The sequence below is a fragment of the Pagrus pagrus genome (assembly GCF_965226575.1).
Source record: "Pagrus pagrus genome assembly, chromosome: 10".
Classification (NCBI taxonomy): Eukaryota; Metazoa; Chordata; class Actinopteri; order Spariformes; family Sparidae; genus Pagrus; species Pagrus pagrus.
The window spans coordinates 19891921-19905413 of NC_140194.1; the positions used below are offsets into that span (position 1 = coordinate 19891921).

The 13493-nt window shown below is 38.2% G+C and overlaps 1 protein-coding gene across 1 annotated transcript; it reads right to left on the reverse strand.

Moving 5' to 3' along the window:
• Positions 1–381: 381 nt before the first annotated feature.
• On the reverse strand, positions 382–11818 carry rerglb (RERG/RAS-like b). Its single transcript, XM_084364194.1, has 5 exons — positions 11724–11818; positions 8362–8418; positions 6970–7043; positions 4604–4752; positions 382–3840 (listed from the first exon to the last, which is right to left on the reverse strand). Exons 1-5 carry the CDS (start codon positions 11773–11775, stop codon positions 3555–3557), a joined length of 618 nt encoding a protein of 205 aa, XP_084220320.1. The 5' UTR covers positions 11776–11818; the 3' UTR covers positions 382–3554.
• Between the last annotated feature and the right edge of the window lie 1675 nt (positions 11819–13493).

A 13493-nucleotide genomic window follows, 5' to 3' on the forward strand; every position in this document is an offset into this window, starting at 1 on the left:
TTGTTTACTTTCATTTTTAAATTGATTGAGTGTGTAATAGAACAGGTCTCATAAGCAGTAAAATCATTGAACATAGAGGACAAGAGCGCACATATTTAGGATGTTTTGATAACTGTGCTGCCATCTAGTGGAAACTGCAGGAACGTTTTTCTTTTTAAAGGACAAAATCTAGTTTAATACCGGTGCATTTCTCACCTCTCCTGCCTCCAAACCAGCTATTTTTAGCAGTTACACACAGGAAATTCCTCCTTTCTGAAGGCTTTAGAGAAATACCCCCTTTCATGATCATCTAATTAAAGTTAAGCTCAAGGCGGAACTGAAGCTCCTCTCAAGAACTTAAACAGGAATCTTATTAAGCAATGTTCAACTTTAATTTCCTCTGGAACATCCAATGTTTTTACAGTATTTACAACAGGAACATTCATCTACAAAACACTGCATATGTCAACTTATTTTTCACAATGTGTGGTACATTCTTTCTTTACAGCATCACAGTTACATAACTGGGTTTAAGAAGAACAACAGCAAAGGATAAAATGACCTCATGCCCTTGGTGTGTGATTGTAGGGGTTTTCTTATGAAGTTTTAAGGCAACACTTTATGATAATATACACAAAAACGTGAGTAGTTACTGAGGATTGAGTGAGGACTGAATCACTTTATAGAACGACTTGATAGTCAATAATTCATTAATGAGTAATTCCTTAATAAATGCGATTCCAGAATAATGATGAGTTACTAGAGAACAGACTGGAAGATATGACATTAGTGAATCATTAGGTAATGATTAACTCGTAAATATCTGTGAATCAGCATAGTGACCACTTTCTTCATGAACTGTCCCTGATTAACTATGAACCAGCCGCTGAGTAGCCTAGCGATGACTCATTAATTGCTAATTACTTAATCATTAGTTTCTCTGTTTAAGTACCCTCAAGTGAAGTGCAACATTATACTGAGTAGTTACCCAATAGACTCATTAAATACTAATTACTTAATCATTAATTCATGCTGTATGTAATTATGTTTCACTTTGCTTAAAGGTACACAAAAAGAGTAAGTAATGATTAAGTAATTAGTATTTAATGAGTCGTGCCACTGACTGGCTTAGGTACTTATGAACTAATCATTACCTTATGATTCATTAATATAGTATCAGTCTATTCACCAGTATTTCATCATTATCTACTATGTTTTCCTGGAATTGTATTCAGGAATTACTCATTAACGATTCATCAACTATCAAGTTGTTCCTGATTCATTCCTTACTTGCTCCTCAATAACTACTCACTTTTGTGTACCTTAATTTAAAGTTTTATCAGTATTACAAAGTTCAGAAGTCACATTCAAGACAATTTTCAATTTTTCGGAATCTGTGAAAAGACCAAATAAATATAACAATTATTAAATTGACCAGTTGAAATGGTTACATACATTAATGTACTTGTGAATGAATATTAATGACGCCTTTAATCAGGGCTACCATAGAGAGTATAACATATTACAATCATCAGTATAGTGATCCACTATAAACAAACAAAATGGCTTTCAAAGAGTAGCATTACTATTAAAAAACAATAAAATATAAACACATGAGTTCATTAAAGTGTCAGTAAAATGCATTAAAACTGACTTTTTCCCTAAAAAAAACATTATAAACCTGCACAGCAGCAGGCTGCACAACACTGATCTGAAGACACATTTCCCCACTTTATAAATGCAGATAAACAGTTTTAGAGCAAAACTGCAACAATATACTTTAAGTAACAGCAGGGACAAGTTTGTAACCCAGAGTTCACAGTGTGAGCACTTTGATGAGGGAGTTTTAGGGGAAACTGGTGAAGAAAAATTGGCGAGAGTTGAACATTTCACTGTCACGAGCTAATCAACAGCGTTTCTGTCTCGCACTCCTCCATGTTGTGATTTCGCTGAACAGTTGTGTCTAATAGGTGAAAGATGGAGGAGAAGCTGATTACAGCCAATCAAAGCTTCCCAGTCCTCTCCAGGTTTCATATGAAAAACTGCAGCAATAAACCAGGCAGGAAATAGGCTTGGAAAGTAGCTGTTGACACCAATAGTATGGTTTTACCATTTTTGGAGTATCTGCTATATCAAAACTTGCCAAGTAGTGAAAGTTGGCGCTGAATGATTGGTCTAAGTCTTGATTATATGGTGTTTGATGAGAAGACATTTACTGATTTTGGCTGCAATTTTGATAGTTTTAGGTCATATTTATTCAAAGTTGTACTAAATTTGAGAAATTTGGCTTGTTTTATGAAAGGCCCCATCCAACCACGGTTCACCTGTTTTGGAACAGTGTGAAAAAGTGCAACTAACTGACATTTGCCTCACAATTTACCGTTTTATCATCCTTATTGGCCCAAGTAGCTTAGTAACCTCACATAATTACATCATAAGAATAAGTGAACCTTTCTGTCGTGTTTGCAGGGCCTTTAAACGAAAGACATATAATAGAATAATTTGATATACTCAGAAAAGTCAGGCATGTTTTGTATACGATATGTGGTAAATGGACCACTTTTCCAGTCTACTGACCACTCGAAGCACTTGACAACACTTGTCACATTCAATCACAGCTGATGGCTGCCATGTAAGGTGCCAACCTGTTCATCAGGAGCAATTTTGGGTTCAGCCCAGGGGTACTTATACATGCAGCCGAGGGATCTGGGGATCTAACCACCGATCATCCCATTAGTGGATGACCCGCTTTACCTCCTGAGCCACAGCTGCCCCATAAAGGGTATTGTTTTCCTGATATTGAATATTTCTGAGCAATAGCCTAGTCCAATGGTTTAAAACCTTTTCAACTTGTGGCCCCTTAAAACTAAGCAACTTAATGTTTAAATTTATAAGTTGTGAGCAAATCAAAGAGTTTTGTTTGATTGTTTGTTTTGCGTTTTATTTTTAAGAGAGAAATCTGAACAAAAGCTTAATTTTGTGAAGAAATACTTTTTTTTTCCCAATGCTATCCTGTTATGTTTACCATCTTGCAGCCCTTTCTTAGGATCTCAACCGCCCTTGTCAACAATAACCTGTTTTGTTTTGAATGGGGTGAATGGGTACACTGTAAAATCTGACAAGGGATACTGTCAACAACCATAAAAAAAAGATTTAATGAACAAAATGTTATATAAATCAGGCTATGAGTGATATTTGAAAAAATCCCTTCACATAAACTTTCAGAAAAAAGAAGAATAAAACATTAAGTTTGGTGTATGTTAAGTGCTACTAGGGTGACTTTTCTGGCTCAGAGTATGAAAAGAAAAAAAAGCAGAGAATTATATTATGGGCAAAACCAAAGCAATAGAAAGTACAAAACCTGCCAAAGATTTTACAAGACTAATGTTTGTCTGTAGTTGCAGACACCATCTAAACTTTCCCACCCGTTGTCCATATTGCTCACAGTGTGAACACAAGATTAATGTGTGCGTACTAATCAGTTTCAGACCCTGCATGTAACCTGCTGGCCAGTTCCCTTTAACATGGGTCCACACATACTGTCCCAGTACCTCCTGTTTACTTCACTGGGACCATCACACTGACTTCCTCCTCTTGCCAAACACATTGTTGATGAGCTTGGCCATGGACTTGGAGCCGCTGTAGCGTCGTCGGTCGGCTCTGTACTTGAGGTGATCCATCACCTGCCGGATGAGCTGCGTGAAGAGGTTGGCGATGTCCTGGTAGCTCTCAGCCGCTGAGACCTCCTGGAAGTGACAGCGGTTCTCCTGAGCCAGGCAGCGGCCCTCGTCCTCACGCACCTGCCGGACGTGACACAGATCCTGCTTGTTTCCCACCAGACACACAGGAACCTCTGTGTCCCTGAAACACAGACGAGTCAGCGTGTGGTGAGATGAAGAGGATGAGGAGCCAATAAATAAGCTTTTGATTCACTCAAACATAAACACAAGTGTTCTCAGTCCTTATCTCCAAGAATTACTGACGGCTGATCTACATTTATTCTCACATTCTCGTCACTGACTAAATAAATCTCTTCCCTCCACGTTATCAGGAAGCTTCAACCGCCTGACATGCAGCCTGATGGATTTTTCCAGCAGACTAGATGTTTGCAGGTTTGCAGTGAATCCCTCACATGTCATCATGAATCATTTCTCAGTTTGTGTTTGTCAGGCTCAGTCAGGACTCCCAGCATTCCTCAGATTCAAGACCGCATGAGGAGCCCTGCTCAGCTTCAAAAAAAGTAGAGCAACCATACTCTGTTTTGTTCTGTTTTTCCAGTTACAGCGCGCTCGGTTCATATACTATAGGCGTTGTATATAATTATTTGCATTTCATTGCTTGTCAACTAAAAAGTTTGACAGGTTTGAGTGAAAATTTTAAACAAATTCTTGACATTGTTTATACTTTTTACCCTTCATCTTAATGTAGTGAGCCCCACATGAGTCACAAGTCTGAGAACATATTTGCAAAAACTACTTTGCTTCAGAAGGATACGCTTCATGTAACCTCATCCAGCTCAAAGTTTCTGGAATTAGTTTGAAACAGCAGCTGCACTGATCCTACATCAGCTCCGGTCCACTGTCAGACTCACTTCAGAATAAAACAACCTCATTGTGCTTCTGACCCTTTGCAGTTGTCCATGCGCGCCTCCCGGATCTGCCGCAGGATGTTCTTGGCATTGAGGAAGGAAGTGCGGTCGCTGATGTTGTACACCACCACGAAGCCGTCTGCCCAGTCCACCGGCTCCTCCAGTATACACCTGGCCTCCGAGCTCTGCCAAGGACAACACATGCTTTTATTTTGATATCACTGAGCAGATTAAATTCAGGTTCCACAGTGTGTAAGATATGTGTCCTGTATGGCTTGTTATCACTGGGACAGATTTAATCAAATGTTCTTTGCATTGTGTTTTTTAGTAGATATCATAAAAATTAGCTTTAGGCAGCACTGGCTCAACGGCAGATTATAATATATAAAATATAACCACACAAATTTGTTAAATAATGGAATTTAGTGGCTTTATATTACAGCGGCTATAAAAAAAACATAATTCAGTTAGAAGACATCTGTGACATGTTGGCTTTAAACTGTCTTTTAGCGCTGTTGTTCGAATCAATTGCCCCCTCAAGTGGTTGCCAATGATGCTTGCTAGTTATCTAACGTTAACGTCACTAACGCTAGCTAGCTAACGTTACGGCAGTACAGTATGCAGGGGGTATACTGTAAAACTCAGCCATTTTTAATTTTTTGTCCACAAACTGCCTACAAGACTCTTAATCCTGATGAAACAAAGATACGAGGAAAAGACATGCTCTTATTCTGCACCTTTCTACAAGCTCTGGAGATGTATCATGTATTTGTCTACATAAAAATGTTACCAATATGACCTTTAATTCTTCATTTATCTCTTAGTATATACCAAACTTGTGCTAAAAATGTCTTGAACTCAGCAGTGAATACATTCATTTATTCAATCAAATGGGATTTTGGCCACCAGCTAACTTAGCCACTTATAAAATCACACTTGACTGTTAGCTAGTGGGTCCTAGTAGCTATCAGAGCGAAATCATTGTTCATTGGTCATAAAATATTCCTTCTTCCTCATAATTCTTCTCATGTAACTAGGCCAACAGTCCACATCAGCACCCTATCTCTCTAGCCTAATCAAATCTAAAGGATGGGAACGTCTGCCCACATATTCTGTATAACTTTCATTCATAAATATGTCAAAGTGACTTTAAACAGACTCAAACAAACCTCAGAAAATGTCTTTTTAGCAAGTCGTCATGATAAGCACATAGGAAGGTTACCAGATATAGAAAACAACAGACTTAGACTCAGTTATTTCTGTTCTGAGAGGTGATTTTAGCTTTTGAGCCCACAGTAAGTGTTATGCCTGCTGTTTTCCGACTTCTTCCAGAGCTATTTTTACTGCTGTTCTTGTTACCCTGAACAACACCAGCGTGCAGGCACGTGCAGAGTGAAAACAGGACTCTGTACAGGTGACCTTGAGGAGAAATAAACACTGCAGAAAGGACAAGAGGCCTAAGGACATGTCTGAGCCCTTAAACAACGATGCCTCAGCACTGTAAAACCTCACTTATCCCTTTCTCTTTATTGACTAATAGTTTCTTTATGCAGCCCAGGTCGAAAGGGCAGGACATGTTTCTTATGAAGGGCTGATGTTACAGTGAGTGTAACCGACAAAGACAATGACCGGCTCTTGTTCTGCTGAGCCAAGGGCTATTCCAATAAATTCTGACTCTGTAGTAAAAAAGGCCTCTCAGGTCTTTGGTCTCGTTGAAAGAGAGGTAGGCAGGTTATATGGCTCTTTTCTTCAAAGGGACAGCCGCTGGCACACATTGCCTCGGGATATACTCATAAAGCCTTTGGATTTCCAACTTTAAGTGCTGGACGGATCATACACGTGCCGGCCAAAAGGTAAATATCTCACCACGGTTCATTCAAGGTCGTGACATGTGCTGCAGGCTCCCCAGCAGACTGAAACAAGACAGTTTTATTGTTGTTTTGTGAAACTCCTGAAGCTCCAAAACAAGAAATTATCGTGTTTACACCTCAGCTGAAGGATTGCCTCAAGCGTCTCTTGGCCGTTGGAGACAGCAGGCTGTCTCCCAACACCGATGATATTGCCATAGCTCAAATAAATACTGACTGAGGTCTCGCCTGATTATCATATATTATCATATTATTATATAAGTCAAACAAAATGCTGGCATGTGAATTCTGATATGGAAGGCTCTTGATGTATCTTCTTGAAAAGACATCATTCTCATCTCAGATTCTCATTCATTGTCATCCGTGCATTGTGTCCGAGGGGAAAGACGCTATGAGTAGATTTCCAGCCCGCTGATGAAATGTCAGAGGAAACCAAAGTACTCAAAACAGAGAGAGTCCGACTGCGGATCTGCTTTTCTAATAAAATGCTCTGGAAAAAAACACAATATTAGGTGTGTTAGTGATATGTTGTACCTGAGAGCATGGGTCAAAAACCTCCAGGTTCAGCTGCCTGCCATCGATTGACAGTCGTTTATGGTACAGGGAATCTGTTACAGGATTAGAAACACACAAAAGTAAATAACACAATATTATTGCTATTGATTGAATTATTTAATGATAGTTGAACATTCTTTGTGCTTTTTCCTTTGTTTTTTTTTTATACAAAAATGCTAAACCATGAAAAACGCTTCACCTGTCATGTTTTACTTTTGTTTGTTTGTTACCTATTTCACTGCATGATTGGTTTAATCTTGTTTTTTATTCACACTAATCAATATATTTGTGTTAGCAATCAATTAAATGACATGTAATGTGAAGGGTTATGCTTGAAGGGAAAACTAATATAGATAATATGCGATGAAGGCTAACCTGGAAGTTTTGAATTGGATTTTGGATTACAAGCTCTGCCGCTAACACAAGTTTATGATACTTTCACGTTTTTTTCGAAGTGTAAATGTAATCACCAGAAGTAAAAAACTGTTACTAATGTTAAGCTAATGTATAGCCAAGGCTATAATCAAACATTTCACTTCAATTTCAAGCATTTTACTACACAATTACCACACAAGCACGATACTATACTCGATCAACGTACAAGTTGTAAAGTCGGAGTTAGAATAGTTTGTAACTGAAGTCAGCCTGTCTTCATGCTTGGTGTGATTACGCTTTAAGTCCCCGACAGCTTCTGCAGTCTCACTTAGCAACTTGTTAGCAACCGCAATTTTTGGCCATGTACACGCTTTATAAATCCAACGTGGGGTACTTACTGATTTATTTTATGTCATTGACGTCGAGACAAGGAAACTTAAAGTGCAAAATGATAACTAATTTCAGGGTTTAAGGACTCGGCCTCAGCTCTACAGAGTGTTTTAGCACCTTTCAGCTCTTTGTTTTTGATTTCCAGCACCTGACTCTACTTTTTTGGTCTGTTTGCACTATTCCCAACATTATCAAAGTTGTGGATTTAGCAGCTAAAGAGCCAAATATTTCCTTCAGAAGTTGGAAGTTATAAATGATATGATATTCATGATAAATGCAATGGTGCTTTGTTGATGTCTGTTGGTTAATAAAGGTGTCTGTTTTCTAACAGCTCTGCAATATTTTTATAATAACATAATGCGTTAGCGTTGTATTTACTTGTTCAACTCTTCCAAAGTGGACAAAAAAGTCGGTTAATATGGCTTTTTATTAAATAAAATGTGAGAAACCATGAAATAGTGGTAGATGGGGACTAGAATATGGAATTTATTGTTTTGATCTTCTTAATCTAACTGACTGAATAGCAACAACCGTGATGTCTGAAGATAAACTTTGTTCTCCAGGACCAAAACCAAACCAATCAAACCACAATCTGGGAACACTTACTGGCATTTGAGGCATATTCACCGATGAAGCGCCTGGTCAGGAACCGCACAAGGACAGCTGGAGAAACAGATGAAATGAAAAGCAACGAAATGAATCATGGCATCATTACCCTCTCATCCCTCACAGGTGGCAGCAGTGGGGGGGAAATGACCCTCATTCACTCCAGCAGGCGCAACACGGTGCCAAAAGTCTCTGGGATTGGAGTAGTGAAACCGAAGCCTCACATTAGAGAGGCTGCATGGCTTTTATGGAAGGCCTGTGTGCATTCTTGGCAAGCTGAATGGTTATATTTCCTCCTCTGCTTTGTCTCCAGACTGCAATCTACAAATAAAAATGACCACCGACAATCACATTCAATTAAGGGCAGAAGTTTCAATTGCTGGCAGCCAGTTACTGATGGTGGTCACGGGCCTCTGAAGGGGTTATATAGGGTTATATTAGGCTACAGCAAATGTGGATCTGGCCAAATTAAATTCAACTTTGAAGACTTTTAGGACACAACAACAACTAATATCGATATATCTAGAGAGCAGAACAACAAAACAATGAGTAGCATGCATTTAAAAGTGCAGCAAAGAGCAGAAAAAAAACATATTACATGGACACACGTGCACATACAGCCTCCAGAGGCTCCAGTATCTCCACAGTAATAGCTCTGCTTCACTACCAGGCAGTGAGAATGGAGACGTCCCATTGTTTTATGGAGCTTGAACACAGCACAGAGCCAGTCAGTCTTAACCAGTACCACAGAGTCTGAATACTGATAAATCTAATAAGACCCAAAGCAGCAACAAGGGTGTGATATCTCCTCCTCCTCTTCCTCAACAGCATTTTTCACTGAATAAAATCTGGGATGTGTTTGACCTCGCAGATTTAAGGTATGGTCACGTAAACTGTTGAAATCTTTAGAAGTCTTTCAGCCCAAAATACAGATCGTTTCACATAATACTTATGTAAACAAAGAGTAAGTGGCATAACTGTCAGCACAGTGCAGCAAAACTGACTAAAGAGCTTGATCTAGATAGTTACAACATAACTAAAATCAGTAGTGGGGAATTTCAGCTCACCTTTGAGATTGATGAAACTTGGATAGGCTATAGCCTACGTTGTGTTTTCCTTTTTACAGCCTTGAAATCAGCTCCGTTAAAGATGAGTTTTAATTTAACAAAGGTCATTCAAAGGCACGGATTCTCTGGAGGCTATTTCTGTTCAATCTCAAAAGATGGAGCCAATAGACTGGTTATGTAACATGAAACCAAAGCCCAGTGAAAATAAAGTGCTAGCTCAGTTGAGAGCTGTAACAACAACACATTTTGCAACAATAACTGTGGCCAAAAGAATTCATGGTAACAATAGTATTGAGCTGTCTACCTGCAGTGTGTCTCACTTTTGTCTGTAGTCTCTAGTAATTTTGTGCAGCAGGAGGCTACTTCACCGAGAGAGTCACGCTGCTTTCCATTGTGCTTAGAACTCGGAAAAAAACTACCTCCAACACGGAAAAGTGCAACTGAAAGGCCGTCTAAGTCAGAATTCCATGTCAGAAACTCTGCACAGCCAGAGTTCGCCGATATAAACACAAATGACATCACAGCAGTACGGCGGCACACCTAGTGAACAATTACTTTTTACCTCTTCATTACTTTTTACTTCATATAGTGTTTGTTTATGAAAAGTATACTACTTGGTGGTAGTCGACTCCTCCTGTCTTTTTTGTGCTCAACTGTTAAATCAGCTGCTGTAGTTGCTTGCGAAGTTTGCAGACTTGCCATTCAAACACCCGTTTGCAACGAGCGTCCATCCAACTTCCAACTTGCAATGGCACCATTAGGCCTACTGCATCTTCTTCATATGTTTTCCATTTTATGGTGAGTGGCAACCAGCGTTAAGAGGCGTTACCGCTGTCTACTATGCAAATGCGAAAATGAAAAGAAACAGAAAATATAGAAGACGCACTGGATTATTTATACAGTATTATCGTATGTGTAGCCTATTACTACCATGATATCAATATTTAAATGTTAAATATCATGGTCATGGTCAATATTGGTACAGTATATTGTCACACCCCTAGTTCAGTTACAAGCCTACATGAAAACATGCAGCTTTACCAGTTAAAGTTAGCCTAGCTAAACATCCAAGACAGCTTTTATGCTGAGCAGCCAATTTTTAAACTCTATTTGACATGGTTATTTCAAAAGTTAAAGAAACAGAAATGTATGCTATATTGTGCGACATTGCTAACAAGCTGCTGTGTGTTCCTGTCAGCCTTCTGTTGGAGCTTATCAACATCTTATTTGAGCATTATCTCGGCTAGTCCAGATCATCTGTGGTCTTTGATACAGTGTCCTCACTACTGTCCAGGGTGGATCCAGCCTACATCTAGAAGGTTTTCTCTGAAGCATTCATACACAATGAGACACTCAGCTGTTTTATCTTCTGGCCTCTTTACATGCGCATTAGCATACAGTAGGCTGCATACAGTCAGTGCTTATTGAGGAAGCCTCTGATAAGGTTAAATCCTCTGGAAATGAGATTTTAGAAAACACAGACCTAAGTAATGTGTAAGTAATCACTTAATATATTTTTAATCCACCTCAGCAAAGAGAGTGTCTTATAACCAACATCAAAACAAAGACTGAGGTTATTAAATTGAAATCAAGCGTTAACTAGTTAACTTAGGTTGAGTTAAAAGGATTAGTCAATTAATCAATTAACTGATTCATAGAAAGTAAATTTGGCACATTTTTAAAAACATATCTGTTTAAGTCATTTTTCTTTTAAATAACTAATTTTCTTTCTTTGGGTTTTGGACTGTTGGCTTCCTAAAATAATATGATTTAGCATCATTTATCTAACTCTGGAAACTTGATGGATATTTTTCTATATTTAGTGATGTTTTGTCTACCAAATGATTAAGTGATTCATGGAGAAAATAGATTAATTGCTACTGGAAATAGCCATTGGTTAAAGTCTTGAACTCAGATGTGATGACCTCCACAAAGGTCCCAAGACATTACAGTATGTGATTGTCATTTGAAAGATCAACACCAAATGTATTAAATAAGACTTCTTTTCTGGTAATTTACTACGCTTGCACTCTTTTTAGGTAAAGGCAAATGTAGAGAAGTCTGGAACAGTAGTAGTAGTAGTAGTTGTCCAATCCAAGCCAAAAACTTTTTTTTTTTATGCACTAAAAACTAGCATTATTTCAGAAAAACTGACTGTTGCAAGTATCAACACAAAGAAAAAGCAACAAATAGACATTTAAAATGGCATCATACATAGTACATAGGTGTTGACAGAAGAAACGCAGGTATTTAATCTAAAGCTCTTTGAAATAAAAATCACCTCCATCCACTCACCTGATTTCCCAGCCCCCTGGCTTCCCAGCAGGGCCAGCTTGATGTCGTTCATGCCTGTGCTCTGTCAGGTCCTCAGCTGGCTCTCTGGCTGACGCTCTGTGTGTGTCTGGTATCTGGGTTAGCGTCGGCACACTAAATGCTCCTTACAGTCGGGCTGGATGGGAGTACAGGAGTACAGGACTGCCCCCCTCTCCTCCTCTTCAAAGGGCTGTTTCACTTTATAAAGCCGGTGGGAGAGGAGATGGGGGAAAACAAGCGCCCCCCTCTTCTCTCTCTCTGTCTGTCTGTGTGCCAAGTGCTCCTTTACTCTGTCACACCTCTCCTTTCTCTGTTTTCTCTCTTTCTCTCTCTGCTCTCTCTTTATTCTCTCTCAATCAATCTGTTTTCCTTCTTTCTTTCCTCTCTTGTGTCCATATATTTCTCTTTTCTGTCTCTTCCCCCTCCTACAGTGAGGTTACTCGAAGGTCATGGCTGACTAAACCCATTGTGCCGTTCCAACTCTGGCACTGTAACTGTAGTCTGGCTGCCATCTATGGACATTTGTGTTATCATAGTGTAACGTTATGGAAGTCCATTCCCACCAGGAAAAGAATAAGATGAATTGATGTATGTTAGGAATGAGAAATATGAAAACGAATTAACATTATTGCAACTTTGTCAAGAAAATATGTTTGTATAAAACTAATTTGCAACAGCAAACAGATTCTGAGAGAAAATGCCCCCCTGAGATAAACGTTTTATCAACGCTATGAGGAAATGTTTGTAACATACGTATCTGTCAAACTGAAAAATAAAGAAAGCATCTGCGAAGCATTCGCTGACATGTTTCAGTTGCTTGTTCAATGATTTCCATGCATCAAATAAAATATCCAGGCCTATAGCAACTTAAAAATGATAAACATTTCTTATGCTAACAATGGTATCAAATCCTTCAATGCTGTGAAGTAAAACTAATCAGGCAAAGAGTAAGAATAGTCTTAGCCAGTCATAGCCTTATACAAAGGCAACATTTTTAGATTTACTTGGTCTGATTTATAGATGTTAAATTGTTGTGCATTTTTAGTAAAGATTACTTTTTAAGTAATGATGATAAAATAGTTTTACTTATGATACAATACACTACAATATGATACGATACACTTCAATACGATACACCACGATACAATATGATACGTTACAATATGATACGATACAATGTGATACGTTACAATATGATACGATACAATATTATACGATACGATATGATACACAAAATACCAAACAATACAATACACTACGATACGATACGATACAAAACGATACACTACAATATAATACAATATTATATCATACAATATGATATGATAAAATATGATGCACTACAATACAATACATCACAATACAATACATTACGATACAATAAGAAACGATACACTACGATACCATACCATACCATATCATACATTACAATATGATACAATACAACTTTATTGTCAGTTTACACTGAAATTACTTTTTCATCCTCAGGCAGTTCTGTTCAAGACGTTTGCACACAGGGTAACCATACAGTTACACATATAACACATTCATAAAGACTTACCAAACAGTCATGACCATAAAACAAATCTCATCTTTTCTTCATATTCAGATCTTAGTTAGCTGCACACTGATTTTGGTTTAGATAGACTGATGTATAAAAGTAAAATAAACTCTTCAACCTGTTGCATTTGAATGAGAGTGACTCTACAAATACTTTAATTTTTCTAGAATTGCATACATTTTTGACTTACT